The 15,839-nt window shown below is 39.4% G+C and overlaps 1 protein-coding gene across 4 annotated transcripts in view; it reads left to right on the top strand.

Annotated features, from left to right (window-relative positions):
• Positions 1-1,191: 1,191 nt before the first annotated feature.
• LOC131686976 (myc box-dependent-interacting protein 1) overlaps positions 1,192-15,839 on the top strand; it is a 144,294-nt gene continuing 129,646 nt past the window's right edge. For 2 of the 4 annotated variants that reach the window (XM_058971009.1, XM_058971010.1), the window contains exon 1: positions 1,192-1,871. In XM_058971009.1, coding sequence (XP_058826992.1) covers positions 1,803-1,871 — 69 coding nt within the window. In that variant the 5' untranslated portion in view covers positions 1,192-1,802. The remainder of the gene's footprint in view (positions 1,872-15,839) is intronic. The other 2 variants (XM_058971011.1, XM_058971013.1) reach the window with 2 other exon arrangements.

Raw genomic sequence — 15,839 nt, forward strand, 5'->3', positions numbered from 1 at the left:
ATTCCCTGTAACTCGTTCTCAGTTTTGTTGTATAAAATACGGTAATCGAACTTTTTTTTCGATAATGCTGCATATAGAAACTTTCACGCCCTTCTAAAAAATTGCTCTTGAGTTAAAATAATCTTATTGACTGTGGAAAATGTTAAGTCCATGCCGGTGAAACGTGTAAAGTTTCATCGGAGTCTAAGATGGTCGGTCACGATTTTAAAGATTTTCGGACGAAACTTTGTGGAATTCCTCAAAAACATTTTTATAAAAATTAGTTAGTTTTCGCAAAAGTTTTTTACACATTCTGGACAAACTTTTTATAAGTTAGGTTCTTCAGTTTGAGTGAAATAGCGATCTGAATGTACGGAAATGCAAAAAAGTAGTGTTTTCTACAGTAAATTACATACGAACATTAAATGCAATGCGCAAATCCGAGCAGCAACCGATCGCCCATAAAAATTGTAGTCATTGAGGACCACAAAAGAAACAAAAATAATGGCATATGCCGAGCCACTATACTGGCCATTTGTTGGACTGTTGGAATTTTTTTTATCTTTTCTTCACTATCAACAGTGGTGCTTGGTGAGTAACGATTGGTCTGAAATTTCCCCTCAAAATGAATTTTAACAGTTGAAAAAGGAATTTCAATTCCAGTTACGTCATTTTCAAAATGTGGTAAAATTTCACCCTTCTGATCGGTTCTTACTTTAAAATTTAAATACATTTAATTTTAGAGTGCATTCGGAAATAACAAAAGCTCACTAAGTAATGGTAACCCGTTGTGTGAGTGAACCGGTGTGGTAACGAGTGAACAACATAAAAGCTTACACAAACAGGTCGCTCAATTCATGCTGCTTTTTATGCAACCTGTCAAACCATGATCAATATAATAGAGATGGTTGCGGTATCATGCCACATGCGATTCACTATAGCACATGAACGATACTTTCCGTCATCTAACTTTCGAAGGAGCATTCATAATAAAAATATTAAAAGTTCTACACTGTTAAAATATTATTTGGTTTCAATGTATTACAACTTCCTCCGAAAGCGTAAGTATCCGTTTTCTGCGGATCTTTTTGTTATTCCATTGAACAGTTACCTTCCACTGATCATCTTGGTATCGAACAACGGTATGGAAGCTTTCGCTGGTTGCCTCTCGCTTATCCACTAGCCTCTACGTTGTGTTGTATGGCTGGTGAAATCGTGCAGCTCTCAAGCAACTCATCAGTCGTCAGTGAACGTCGTCGCGAGTTGGTGTCGTCGGGATCGGGATTATCGGGGATCGATTACTGTTGTGTTTCCGTTTTTATCTTTGCGAAGGGAGTTCTCAATATTTTGACAGCGCCAAGGGTCATTAGCAAAGGCAGGAGGAACGAAACAAAACAACAAAATAATATTAAATATTTAATAGTATAGTTTCGGTGTGTTGGAGTTTATTTGCGTCGAGGTGGGAAAACGAATCCCGTGCACGAACAGGCAGGAAAGCAAGTGCCTGCGGTAACAGCGGGACAGGCATTTTCTTTCAAAATTTTCCGAATCATATTTCGCTTACTTGGGAGTGTGTTCTGTTGCGCCTCTGTGGTCAGTGAAATTGGAAGTTTATCTGTGTGGAAGTGAGAGTTTGCTGGCCGATGTCGGCGGTCTTGTAATTTCCGTGACAAAGCAGATTGTTCGGGTGTTGGATATAAATAACGCACACGAAACCTCCTCCGTTCCGGATCCTTACCGTAGGTGTACTACGCCTGTGCCGGAAGTATTTGTGCTGAAGAAAATCGGTCAAAATAATCTCACAACTGCAGCAGTTTCGAACGATGGCCGAGAATAAAGGAATTTTGCTGGCGAAATCGGTCCAGAAGCATGCTGGTCGGGCAAAAGAAAAGGTAAGCAATCGACCGGTAGTTGGTATATGGTTCTCTACTATAGGGCTTCCCCGGTGCATCTACCTTTTTCTGTGTGTCTGTGTACAGCGTTAGTCACTTAAACCTGCTCTAGTAAGGGGGTTTTCACATTGGCTGATCCTGTGCGTGCACAAAAATAGATTGGAGCTCTTGAATCTCGTACAGATTCTTGTCATTATAGGTGTGGATACGCGGCTAATGATCGGTTAAGAAATTTCGCTCATGTGACCACGAAAATTGGATTAGCCCGAATGGCCACCTGTTTCGATTGCTGCTAAGGTTTGGAATTGTACGTGATGTACCATCACAACTGATGTGAAATTCGGCAACATCAAACTGTATGTTCCGGTCAGTTCTCCGGCTTCACCGCGATATCTCGTGGGATTTTTTTTTTTTTGAGATTTTCCTATGAGATTTAAGCTGCTCAGAGAAAAAGATCTATTTAAAAATAAGATTGCAGCACATATGTGTTTCGGCTGTACGAAGGAAAAGGAAAATAAGAGAAGAAATATGTGTATGACGGCACGAACAGATATTTATAGGTTTTGGTTTTCGCTTCCTCCGATCCGGTCCTGATGAGGGGCCACCAAGCACTTTCTTGGCTGAGGTTACCGTTCAAAGCAACAAATTCAAGTGCGTTCGAAGACCCATTTGCGTTCTGTTATATTCGACTTGGACTATTGAAACGGTTAGCTATTAACGTAAACGCTTTTGAATGATCGCTTTTGCTAATCCTAGATTGCTTAGGGTTTCGTGACAAATTTAACTTCAGATACCTAGGTTATTTTAATGACACAATTATTATCAGCATGTTGTTGTTTCTGCGGCAATCACTTATGACGCCGAGGCAGTCAAATTTCCAAAACCTTTTTCAACAATATCAGTACTGATATCAGAGATTAGAGATAGTCTTGGTTCGACATTCACGAAATGCTGAAAGCGCTTTTAAATAATATTCTGTCCGGCAATACCTATAAGATTTCTGACACCCAAAGATGTTGTACACTTTTCTTTAAATCAATGCGATATTTTGCCGAAATATATCTCCACCCACCTTGCATAATAAACTCAATTAATTCACCGAATAGATCTGGATCCCCACCAAAATGATCAGAATGCGCGGCTAGCAATTTTGGCAATTCATTGTAGATACGTACTGCATTTCCAACACATTGCCTCCCATATCAAAGTTACCTGAAGCAAGTAATGGCTAAAACGATATTCTTTTTGGCGAAATCGTAATCTTGCGTAGGAAGGTGTCGTGATGAGGTCACAAACGCAGTCACACTGGAACTCAGCAGTGCGTAGGATTTCTGAACAGACCATCGTGGGGATTATTTAAATTCTATCTGCGCGATTGGTTCAATACTGTGTGGCGGCAACGAGTCGCAGTCGATCGATAGCTGTTGGTTACCTTCTACAGAATGGACGGACAGTCACTACCGGTTAGGATGTTTTGGAGAGTCGTAGGCAACAAACAAAGTTTTTTAGCGTTTCGGATTTTCCTCATCAGTAACTAGCAACATCTTGGTGCCAGTTAGATGATAAATCTAAACTAGCATCAAAATCAGCACTAGTAGGACGCTCAATCCAAAATCCAAATTTGGCGTTCCTACACAAAAAAGCTTTTTTTTTTTGCAAAGCGCCAGGCTTTTTGACTCGCAAATCAAAAAAGTTGTTTCGAATTCCTCTTTCTCATCAGCAAACCAAAGCTTGTGTGCTTATCTTCCGAGACATCACTCGGCAACTTTTTGGATTTAGATTTATCAAAATGGCACCAAGATGTTGTTAGTTACTGATGAGAAGAATCAGAAACGCTGAAAACTAATTTTAAATTATATACTGTGACCTCTATTTGCGGCACACAAAAATGCCTATATCAGCTCAAGCAGAAACGAATCTGAAACAAGTTTTTTTATTTGTTATTGTTTCGAAACAATTACCTTACTCAAGTTGATACTTAAATCCACTTCTCACCAATTTCGCCTGAAAGCATTCAACAAATGGTCTCTTTCAAAGTTCATAACATCTCATATTCCAGTTCCGCTGCGCATAAATTAACATCAATTGCTATTCAAAAATCGACGCACTCTCTTCGGCTTCCAAAGGGATGGAAAGAGATGTGGAATGCGTCTTGCCTAACATCTGCTGCTGCTGAGGATGATGATGCTTTTCAAAGGTGTCACCGATCGCGTATCGTATCGTTGTAGGTACGTACCAATTTCCAACCGGCAGTCGGTTGTACGGTGGCTGGAGAAAGGTCGTCTCGCACGAGCTGCATACGGAGAAAGAAGAGAAAGTTCCAATATTGCACTGCATTGGTCGGGGGCTTTCCGATGCTGGGCGCTCGGTATGAAGAAAATTGTAAATTAATGCTAATGTGAGGAAGTTTTGAGCAAGGTACTTTGTGAAGATGTGTGCACAGGCTGGCTATTTAGTACATTTGTTTATGTAGAAGTTTCGTAATATTACAGAGACTCTGTGATTCTGTCAGATTGACGAAATTATTCTTTTTTACTGATAATATTTTTTTACAATTAAACTAAAAACATTATATAACCAACATTTCTGGTTGACGTACATGCTCCCTTTGCGAATTTTATTCTAGAGTAGGGTTACCAACCGTCCTTATTTTAAAGGACATGTCCTCCATTTTGACAAGTTTGGGAAGCGTCCTTTATTTTACCTCAAATGTCCATAATTGCAGTCCCAAACCAAGGCATATTCCAATACTTTTCAGATCAAGTTAATTCCGAGAGAATAAAACTTTTCTATCATCATTTTAATTGGCCATTACCTTCCAGTGCTTTCTGTCAATAATGTTACTTGCATACCCTTCGCGACTCACAACAACCAAAAGATCGTTTACCATAGAATAAATGAAGTTTGCTTTACTTAATTTTCGGATACATTATTTATTCTGGAGCGGCACATCTCTTAGTCGGATTTTGAATGTTGTGACAGCGATTTATCTGTCGAATACGCGTGATTCAGTGGTGAGAAAATATCTTGCCTTGATAACCGGAATCAATTAAAAGTTAAGTTTTATTTTTTGTGTTTCGAATTCATCTCGTCAGTAACTAGCATAATCTGGATGTCTAGTTAGACGATGTATCTAAACTAGTACCCAAATTAGCACTAGTCAGACAACCTCAGGCGCATTTTGTTGCAACATCCAACAGCTACTTGTACACCCTCTCGCAGGTTGATGGGATTGACGGTATTGTAAACGTCATCAAGCCACAATATATTCAATAGAGTTATCTAAATATAAGGGCCTTCGCTCTTTTTAGTTTTTATTTGCTCCAAGTTCTACTACTAGAGGTTAATTAGTTCTCATATTAATAATCCACCAAACATTATGACTACTGAGGATTTGATTTATATAAGAAGCCCGCTTCAAGATGTTGATTACAATACGCCTCGATAGTGGTGTGTCGAGGAGGCCGGGAGGGCTGATATGAGCCTTTTGTCTGTTCTATACCTTTCCTCTATTCACCAGCTCATAACCAACAATCAACCAGTAACAAATAGATAATTGAGAAAGGATGTGCTATGTGTGGTGATTGGCTATTCAAGTATTAGTAGTGTTTGAAGTACTAATGTATGTCTCATGTGATGATCATAATTTCAGCTGTATCTTGTACCTATCTAATCTATTACGTCTCTCATGTATTGTCTTTTATTTCTTCTTTTCGAGTCCTATACTGCCATTCTACACCCGCCTTCAGCTGAATCAACAACGATGGTGATAGTGAACGTCTTAACACTCACACATTCTCAAACGCGGTCTCAGCGGGAACCTACAAAAATGCCATCGTGCACGCGATTACGAATCGGTGACGTCCGAAAGTCTATCCTTGATCCTAGAAGCCTAGGTCCATGCCTTCAGCTGGACCAATTAAGAAAATACGCCCATACCTATTAGACAACACGTCTCATGGCGACATGACCGGGAACCCTATCGATATAAACGATCCCACTCTCTGCCAGAATTCAAACCGCGCACTGAAAATTTAATATCAGACTCACGGTTCGCGCAACCATTCAAGAACACACGTTACAAAATCACGTCAGCGCACAAACGTTAGAGCCCCTCGCGATTTTCCAAGGAACCTACGAACTCGCAAATATGATTACACCCCGGTGATAAGGTGAAAATCTCAGCACTCATAAACTTACCAACACGATCTCAAGTGTCAACCTACAAACTCCCGCGCTCGCGCCATCATGAATCGGGATCGTCCGGACGTATGTATCCTCGAAACAATCTAGGTCCTTGTTAATTATTAAAAAAAAATATTAAAATTGAAAAATAACTACCATATCCACTAGACAAAACGTTCCATGGCGACATGACCGGAAACTAGTGATATGGGGTAACTCTCTCCCTGTCAGAATGTGATCCGTACACCGAAAACTAAAGATCAGAATGACGGTCCGCGAATATATAAATCGCCGCAGGGTTTCAAAATCGAATTTATACACGCGAAGTCACATACACGCGAGCACACGGGACAAACACGTCAACATACGAACGCTTAAGCCCTTCGCGATCATCTACGCACACCTATGCCTGCGATTGCGTAAACTTGATAACACTGCGGCAATTGTGTGAACGGTTTAGTACTTACGAAGTTACAAACGCGATCTCAAACGCCAACCCGCAAATGCGCGATCATGAATCGGTCACGCCCGGAAATCTTAAACCTTTATTCTAGCAATTTAGGTCCATACATTCAGTTGGACCAATCAAAAAAAATAAACCTCATATCCACTAGACCACGCGTTCTGCGACGACATGATTGGGATCTCTAATGATATGGAAGAACCCACTTCCTTCTGGAATCTGAACCGTACACAAAAAATTAAGTATCAGATTCACGGTCCGCGCGCGATCATTCTAGAACACACGCGAATATGCGAAAGGCACACGGTTATGAAATAGAATTTATGCACGCGAAGTTACACGTTAGCACATGCGACATACAAACGCACACGCGATCGAGCACATTAACGTACAAATATTCGAGCCCTTCGCGATGATACACACGATTCCGAGTCCCTACGCCCGCACATGCCTGAACCGTACAAAGAATATCACATTCAGAATCACGGCCCGCTACAATTGGCCTATTGCAGTGTTTTATTGGGCGACATTGCCTGTCACGTCTGCAAATTGTAGTATGTGATTCTGACGGGGAGCCCTTCCGAGAACCTAGCTCTACAGCTCCAGTAGGACAACTCTCGAAAAAAAAACATCCAACAGCTACTTGTACACTCCTCAGTCCTCTTGCCAATTTTTTTTATCTTCCGTTTGATAATTGCCCAATACTTTTCAATTTAGCGGATTTGCGGGCTGTTGGGTGAGTTAATATTCTAGGGGACATATTCCACTTTACTGTCACGGTACCACTCTCCATCGTTGCTTTTGGGGTGAAAAGTTTGGTTTTGAGTCTGCAGATGAAAATTCCTTGCTAGATGATTTAAAATCATTCCTTCATAACCCAACGAATCAATGAAACAATATTGCTAGATGATCAGTTTCTGGGCAACTTTATCGCCGAAAATAGTCTTGAATTTGTTGGGCACATTGTACTGAGCCGGATAAAACTTGTCCGGCAGCATGCAGACACGAGTTTTCTACATGGGTGTGTACAGGACAATTTTTGAAGTAGAATACTTCGAACGTTTCAATACAGGGTACGGTTTAACGTAGACGGGCATAGCGTAGTTGGTAAATCGATTACCTTCTACGCAGCTCACCTGGGTTCGAGTCCCAACCCCGCACATTAGAAATTTTTCCAAAAACGCGAATGGTCCTAAGGTTATTAAAACCACTATAATAAAAAAGAGGTACGGTTTAAAAATTGTAACTAATTCAGTAGAATGGAAAATTACTGCAAATAACAAAAATAATGGATTTTGTCAAAGCAGTATCATCTGTACCATGATTGGTCCGTACTATTCGACCGAGCGAGCTAGCGTTGTTAGCACGGCCCTTTTGTCACCTAATGAACTGTGACATACGTATAAGGCATGATCCAGAACGCAGATCGCTTGTTGGTTAGTCAGAAGTTAAAAATAGAAGTACCGTTTGTACCATTCGTCGCTCGTCTGCCAAACGAGCAACATCATACCACAATAAGCGGTTAAACACCGTTACCCATGTCGTTTTGGATATACACAATGCGTTTTTATCACTAAGGTATCTGCTGACATGTGTCTCTGTAGGTATTTCTAAAGTACGAGCGGACTCAACGAGGTTTGTGCTTACTGAACGACGGGCGTTAGTTGAAGATTTTGGTGGGTGAGGAGATTGAGTTATGTTAGAGCAGTGACCAAGAATGGTTTTTATTTTTTGCAAGCAAGTTTTTCCCTGGGCTTGGGTGATGAGCCTGATAGGCGCGTACTCTTGCTTGGTCGATAAGAGTGGGAGATCCGAGCGAGTGCTGGTTCATTGATCTCTAAATCTCATGACTAATAATCATTCGATCGAGTGTTTTGGCGGACGGCTGATATGGATGTTTCTACTTTCAAATGGGGGAACATACTGGTTCGGTTGTTCGGGGACTCATTTCATCTTGAACATAGTGATCGAGTCATTCGATTCGGAGATGATCAGACTGAAGGTGGGTGTTTTTATCTCTTAAATCGCTCTGTCGCTCTGGCTCGTAAAGATGGCGAGTAACACTCGTCTATAACGAATCGGATTCGCTGTTTTCAGAAACAGAGATGGCAATCTCTTATGGAGGGAACCTTCTCTTAAACATACTGTTCAGCCAGTAGTTAATGCTCAACTAGATCAACTTAAAAAACTGAAACAGGTAGTTTCTGAAGCAATCCAATCCACGTGAACCACATCACCAAACACCTAAAAGTACAATATATACGCGAACGGAGGTCTTAGTGGAATGTACGTAATGTTTCAAAGATTTTCTTCCATTTAATTCCACTATGTTTTCCATAGTGGAATTAAATGGAAGAAAATCTTTGAAACATTACCTAAAAGTAGTTTAGATGCATGTAATATCTATTTCTTTATCGCTCTCGCAGGTTGATGGGATTGACGATATTGTAAACATCATCAAGCCACAATAGATTCAATAGAGTTATCTAGATATAAGAACCTTCGCTCTTTTTAGTTTCTATTTGCACCAAGTTCTACTACTAGAGGTTAATTAGTTCTCATGTTAATAATCAACCAATCATTATGACTACTCAGAATTTTTATTCATATAAGAAGTCCACTTCAGGATGTTGATTACAATACGCCTCGATAGCTGTATATCGAGGAGACCGGGATATGAGCCTTTTTCTGTTCTATACCTTTCCTCTATTAACCCTCTCATAGCCGACAATCAACCAGTAACAAATAGATAATTGAGAAAGGATGTGCTAAGTGTGGTGGTTGGCTATTCAAGTATTGGTAAAGTTTGAAGTACTAATGTATGTCTTTCATGATCATAAATTCAGCTGTATATTGTACCTATCTAATCTATTACGTCTCTCATATATTGTCCTTTATTTCTTCTTTTCGAGTCCTATACTGCCATTCTACACCCGCCTTCAGCTGGGTCAGCAAAGATGGTGATGGTGAACGTCTTAACACTCACACATTCTCAACGCGGTCTCAAACGGGAACCTACAAAATTGCCCTCGCGGACGCGATTACGAATGGATCACGTCCGGAAGTCTATCCTTGATCCTAGAAGCCTAGGTCCATGCCTTCAGCTGGACCAATTAAGAAAATACGCTCATACCTATTAGACAACACGTCTCATGGCGACATGACCGGGAACCCTATCGATATAAGGGATCCCACTCTCTGCCAGAATTCTAACCGCGTACCGAAAATTTAATATCAGACTCACGGTTCGCGCGACCATTCAAGAACATATGTTAAAAAATCACGTCAGCGCACAAACGTTAGAGCCCCTCGCGATTTTCCACGCAACCTACGCCCACGAACTCGCAAACATGATTACACCCCGGTGATACGGTGAAAATCTCAGCACTCATAAACTTACCAACACGATCTCAAGCGTCAACCTACAAACTCCCGCACTCGCGCCATCATGAATCGGGATCGTCCGGAAGTCTCTATCCTCGGTACCAACAATCTAGGTCCTTGTTAATTAATAAAAAAAAATAATATTAAAAAATAACTCCCATATCCACTAGACAAAACGTTCCATGGCGACATGACCGGAAACTAGTGATATGGGGTAACTCTCTCCCTGTCAGAATGTGATCCGTACACCGAAAACTAAAGATCAGAATGACGGTTCGCGAATATATGAATGACCGCAGGGTTTCAAAATCAAATTTATACACGCGAGCACACGCGACAAACACGTCAACATACGAACGCTTAAGCCCTTCGTGATCATCTACGCACACCTATGCCCGCGATCGCGTAAACTTGATAACACTCCGGCAATTGTGTGAACGTTTTAGTACTTACGAAGTTACAAACGCGGTCTCAAACGCGAACCCGCAAACGCGCGCGATCATGAATCGGTCACGTCCGGAAATCTTTAATCTCATTCTAGCAATTTAGGTCCATACATTCAGTTGGACCAATCAAAAAAAAATAAAGCTCATAGACCACTAGACCACGCGTTCTACGACGACATGATTGGGAACTCTAATGATATGGAAGAACCCACTTCCTTCTGGAATCTGAACCTGTCACAAAAAATTAAGTATCAGATTCACGGTCCGCGCGCGATCATTCCAGAACACACGCGAATATGCGAAAGGCACACGGTTATGACATAGAATTTATACACGCGAAGTTACACGTTAGCACATGCGACATACAAACTCACACGCGATCGAGCACGTTAACGTACAAATGTTCGAGCCCTTCGCGATGATACACGCAATCGCGAGCCCCTACGCCCGCACATACCTGAACCGTACAATGAATATCACATTCAGAATCACGGCCCGCTACAATTGGCCTAATGCAGTGATTTATTGGGCGACATTGCCTGTCTCGTCTGCAAATTGTAGTATGTGATTCTGACGGGGAGCCCTTCCGAGAACCTAGCTCTACAGCTCCAGTAGGACAACTCTCGAAAAAAAAATCATCCCAAACGACTTACCACAGATAACAGACATTTAAGATAGATCAAAATTTCTTACAAAACCTGTGTAAACTTTCAAATTGATAAACGTTGAAAATCTGTGTTTCACTATTGCCATCTACGCAACAGTTTGCCACACGTGTTTGACAACTGCACTCCAACTGCATTTCGTCGATCACTGCGCCATCTACAAACGTTTGTCAAACGTGTTTCAGAATCTTATTTATTCGGAATTTCAGCTGCTGGTATTTGCAAACGTTTCGAATCGAGCCTAAACGTCTGTTTTTGTGGACTTAGCTATAGTTTCCGATAACAATTTACGGCACAAGTTAGAAGGATAATCTTAAATGTATTCTACGTCATTGCGGCTATATCTTAGACATTACCCATCCATCTTTTTGTTAATTCTTCATCTAGTTTTACTGATCAGATCAGTCCTATATGGTTTAACATTTGATTTAATGTGTCCTTAATTTGCTCTAAGCCAATTTGGTAACCCTATAGAGAATAAATACAATTGAATCTCTGTGATATCTACAATTTCCCAAAATACCCTAAATCGACAATCTGGATGTCAGACGGGGTTGTCGCCTTCAAAGAATTTTCTGAAATGTCACAGATTTATGTTACAAGTTTTGGTCACAGATTCTTTTTCACATATGACCAATTTTTAAACTTTTTACAGGCATTTCAGATATTTCTTCAAACTTGTGTAAATATGTCAACAGTTCGCAGATTTTTTTAGCAAATTTTGCACAACGAGAAGCGACTTTATGCCCTTGAGAGTGAAGAATACTTCTGTATTGTCTATGTTTTCTGTGTCGTTATTTTCCCTATCCCTAACCTTACCACCTCCCCAATCCAGCCCATCAGGTAAATAACAAAAAGACAAATCATGGCAAGCCACAAATCTCAACATGGGGAACGTGCTATTGGAGTCAGTCACTACTGATTCCGAATTCCTGATTTTTGAACAACTTTTCTCTACCATATATAGGGTTCCACAACAAATATTTTTTAGAATTGTTGAAGTTATGAACCACGAAAAACTGCTTTTGATCAAGATATGCGTTTCTTTCGCAGTGCAACAAGCTGTTCCATTTTTACATGTCAATACTTGAGTATTGATACCATGCATGCTCCTAGAAAATTTTGAGTACTTAAATTGTATGGAAAATATAGTCGAAAACAGTCCAAATTATTAGAATTTATTGCTTTTTAATAATATTGCAAGACAACAAAGTTATCAAAACTTCATGTTTTACCTTAAACTAAATCGGCCTTGGCAACACTGCTTCAATGGAATTCCACCAATTCAATTGCAAAAACTTCAGTTCTAATGTAATGTTCTAGTAATACTTACAATGGTGAGGGCCCAAATGAAAGATGGTAGCCCCAGTTATCAAGCTTGTTTTTGTAAAAAAAATTGTGGAAACCTAAAGTTCTAGTTGTTTAAATTTATGGTGCTCTACAGGCACTATAAGCGATTAAATATGCTTTAGCTCTATTTTCATCTTCAATAAATATTTCACACTGGTTTCTGACTGGTTGGAAACACTTTTTTTACAAATTTTCAGCATCATCCACAAAATAGGTTTGTTTTGATCTAATAAAGCTCTGTCATGTTTGAATCGGTCCGTTTCTTTTTGTTCGGCGCAGTATTCCCAATAGTAAATTCTGGAATTTTTTAGCAGCAATTTGTCTACAAAGTTTTCTTGAAATCCTGTGCAAAAATAAAAGAAGATGATGTTTTCTCGAAACACGATGAAAGGAACAAAGGAGAGAATTAATTCACATAGCAAAACTGGAGTAGAGTGAAAAAAGGCTAAGAATATCATTGCAATGACTAGATACTGGAAAAGAGCAGCCTAAGCAAAAGTTTATGGCACGTTCAAGATGAGATGAGTTGAGATTGTCATTCTTTCTGACAGGATTTTGTGTTTTATAGATGGCAGTAAACAATATCCTTTATCGTACATCATATCGGTGACAGAGTAGTGGGTTTATGGCCAAGTTTCCGCAAGTTTGAAAATTGAACAAACCATATATTTCCTTTGTTCAGTTTTCCAGATTTACGGACATGTCAGTATTTTATAGATTTACAGACATGCTGCTGGATCCAGACATGCTGCTGGATTCAGAAATCTACATACTTTTTCAACAGTAATAGCAGAATTGCACTAGAATGACTGTATTCTAACATGAGCTGTTCTTTCAAAATAGTGTTCTGTTTTCAACCTAATATACTCTAATGTAACTAGAGTTTACACAATCATCTACACACTTTTACCGATATTTTTAAGATGAATTTACATACATTTCAAATTCAAGCAGAAATAGGTAACTCATTTTGAAATTTCGCAGCACTGCTTAACACAGGTTTTCTACAATTTAATTCCACTATGTTTATTTGTAGTGAATTGCACTTGTACTTCACTATTAAATAACAGATACTGTATTACAGTATATACAGTATTTCGACTACTACTTGTAATCTTCTTCAATGTTGGCATCAGTCTTATTATAATTGTTTATAACCACATTTGCGATTGACGTGGAAAACCGAAAATCTCGCAGGTTCGTCTTACTTCATATGTTGCTTGCTGAGCATACGAGCAATATGTGGACTCTAACGCTGTCGATTTCTAACAGTGTGCCTACATGCTGCTCCTTCGACTAGCGAGCAACGAATGAGAGAGAAACATAACTCCAATATTCGATGATGTCTCTTAGTGCTTATATTGATGGCTCAGTCTGAAATAGACAGGGCAATTTCGGTTTTCCGCGTTGCTCCCGAAAAGTTTGCATGAATTCACTTTTTGTGATGTTTATAGAAGTCATACATATTTTGTAATATCCTGCAAGCTTGGTAAAAACAATTACAACTGATTAGTGCAAACATGGTGGTATTCTGCTCAGTACGATGATGGTTACTGGCGTCCAATGCCTTACATTACTATATTATACGATATTTTAAAAAAGTTGTCCGTTTACGGAAAGGTTAGTCGTAGTCACGAATAAAACCAAAAATATGCAAGGTTAAAATAAAAACACTGAACTCATTATTTTTTGAACATAAATTATGCCTGAACTTTTGTAATAAAATAAACGTCAATCAATACTTTCTCTTGGCCAGAAGATGGCTTCACTTTTTGGCTGACTATCTAGGATCGCTTTAGTATAGGTTTTGAAACTTTTTAGAATAAATCGAAACTAAAACTGCTCCAACATGACTCAATTTTCGAACCCTTTCAAATCTTGAATTAATCCTCGGATGAGTCGCATTTTAGTAGACCGGGATAAACTCAGTTATGTCTGTCTGTGCTTTGGAAATACCTACAGAAGCATACTAACAAAAGCTTTAGTGACAATCACGTAAATTCGAAATATCAAAGGTGTGTGTGTCAATAAAACATAAGTAGCTACATAGAGTGTTACGCCTTTTTCAACTGTAGAGTATAGTATACATTGGTCAAAATAAATGTGCTGCTATTATATCAGGTTATTTTCTATACTAATTAATAACACATTTGTGCAAAGCTTTCGGTAAATATTAACTTCTGGTTAAAATAAAATAACCTTCTTGAAATATCGGCTATTTGAACAAATTATCACTGTGAACAGAAATAGCATAGAGGGGAGTGGGCGTAGCGTATTGGTAAATCGATTGCCTTGTACGCAGCGCACCTGGGTTCGAGTCCCGACCCCGCACATAGGGTTAGAAATTTTTCCTAAGAGATTTTTCCAACCCGAAGAGGCGAATGACCTTAAGGTTAAAACCTCTATAATTGAAATAAAAAAAAAAAGAAATAGCATACAAATGTTCTTAGCAAAACTCACGAATACGAGTGGTCAATTATCGCTTCATATCTCATCACACCACCATAAATATATAAAACGTTTCACTGAAATAAATCTGCTAAATAAATTTAAACTGGAGAATTCATTCATGATTCAATTCACAAAATAAGCTTCTGCCAAACATTAGCATTAGCATTTTGGTCTGCTAAGCCAAACAAGGCTCCGATTTCATTAATGCTCATCAGCTTAATCAGAGCCCATTTTCTTGCTGGACATCACACAGGACTGGGAGTTTGTTCAAAAATACAAATAGTGTTTTCATTTTTTAGAGCTAGTGTCAATCCGGCGCTAGCTTAGTCCTGGCACTAAGTGTCGGATTATGATGAGACGAACACGAAACGCCAGTTCTGTAACTAATTTAAACGCTTCTTAAGCTCTAGGATAGCCATAGTGTTATAAGACATGATTTAGAAGTGCAACTATTCCATTGATCGCTGGATTGTTTCAGATAAAAAATTCAAAACAATATCCAGCACATAGGACAGAATCATCAGTGCGGCCAAACTAAAACATAAACTAGAAAGTGTATGGTAATGCAATTTAAGGTATAAGTAATCAATTATTTCCAGTTCTCTCCCCAAGGTTTAGGGGTTTGATGGTATTGCAAACATCATCAAGCATCAATTGCTATAAGATGGGTACTGCATTACGCCTCGATAGTGGTGCATCGAGGAGAGGGCTTATGTGCCTTTTTTATGTTACATATATGTCTTTTCACACTCCGCACCAGCGCATACCAACGCTAAACCACTGGTCTATGGGCGGTTGCGTGGCCGACTGGCGGATCGACGTAGATTGATTTTTGCTGTGTGCCATGTTTGCAAATATTGTTCTATTGGTGGTATTCGTGGACGGGGTTCACGGAGGGAGTCATTGTGTGTCCATTTATCGGTCGACTTCGTCATCGTGCATATACCAATTAAATTAATTTAATAATTAAATTAATTTAATAAAGTAGAATAAGTAGAAACCTATTAGTTGTAGCTTTGTGATA

The sequence above is a fragment of the Topomyia yanbarensis genome, chromosome 3, assembly GCF_030247195.1.
Source record: "Topomyia yanbarensis strain Yona2022 chromosome 3, ASM3024719v1, whole genome shotgun sequence".
NCBI lineage: Eukaryota > Metazoa > Arthropoda > Insecta > Diptera > Culicidae > Topomyia > Topomyia yanbarensis.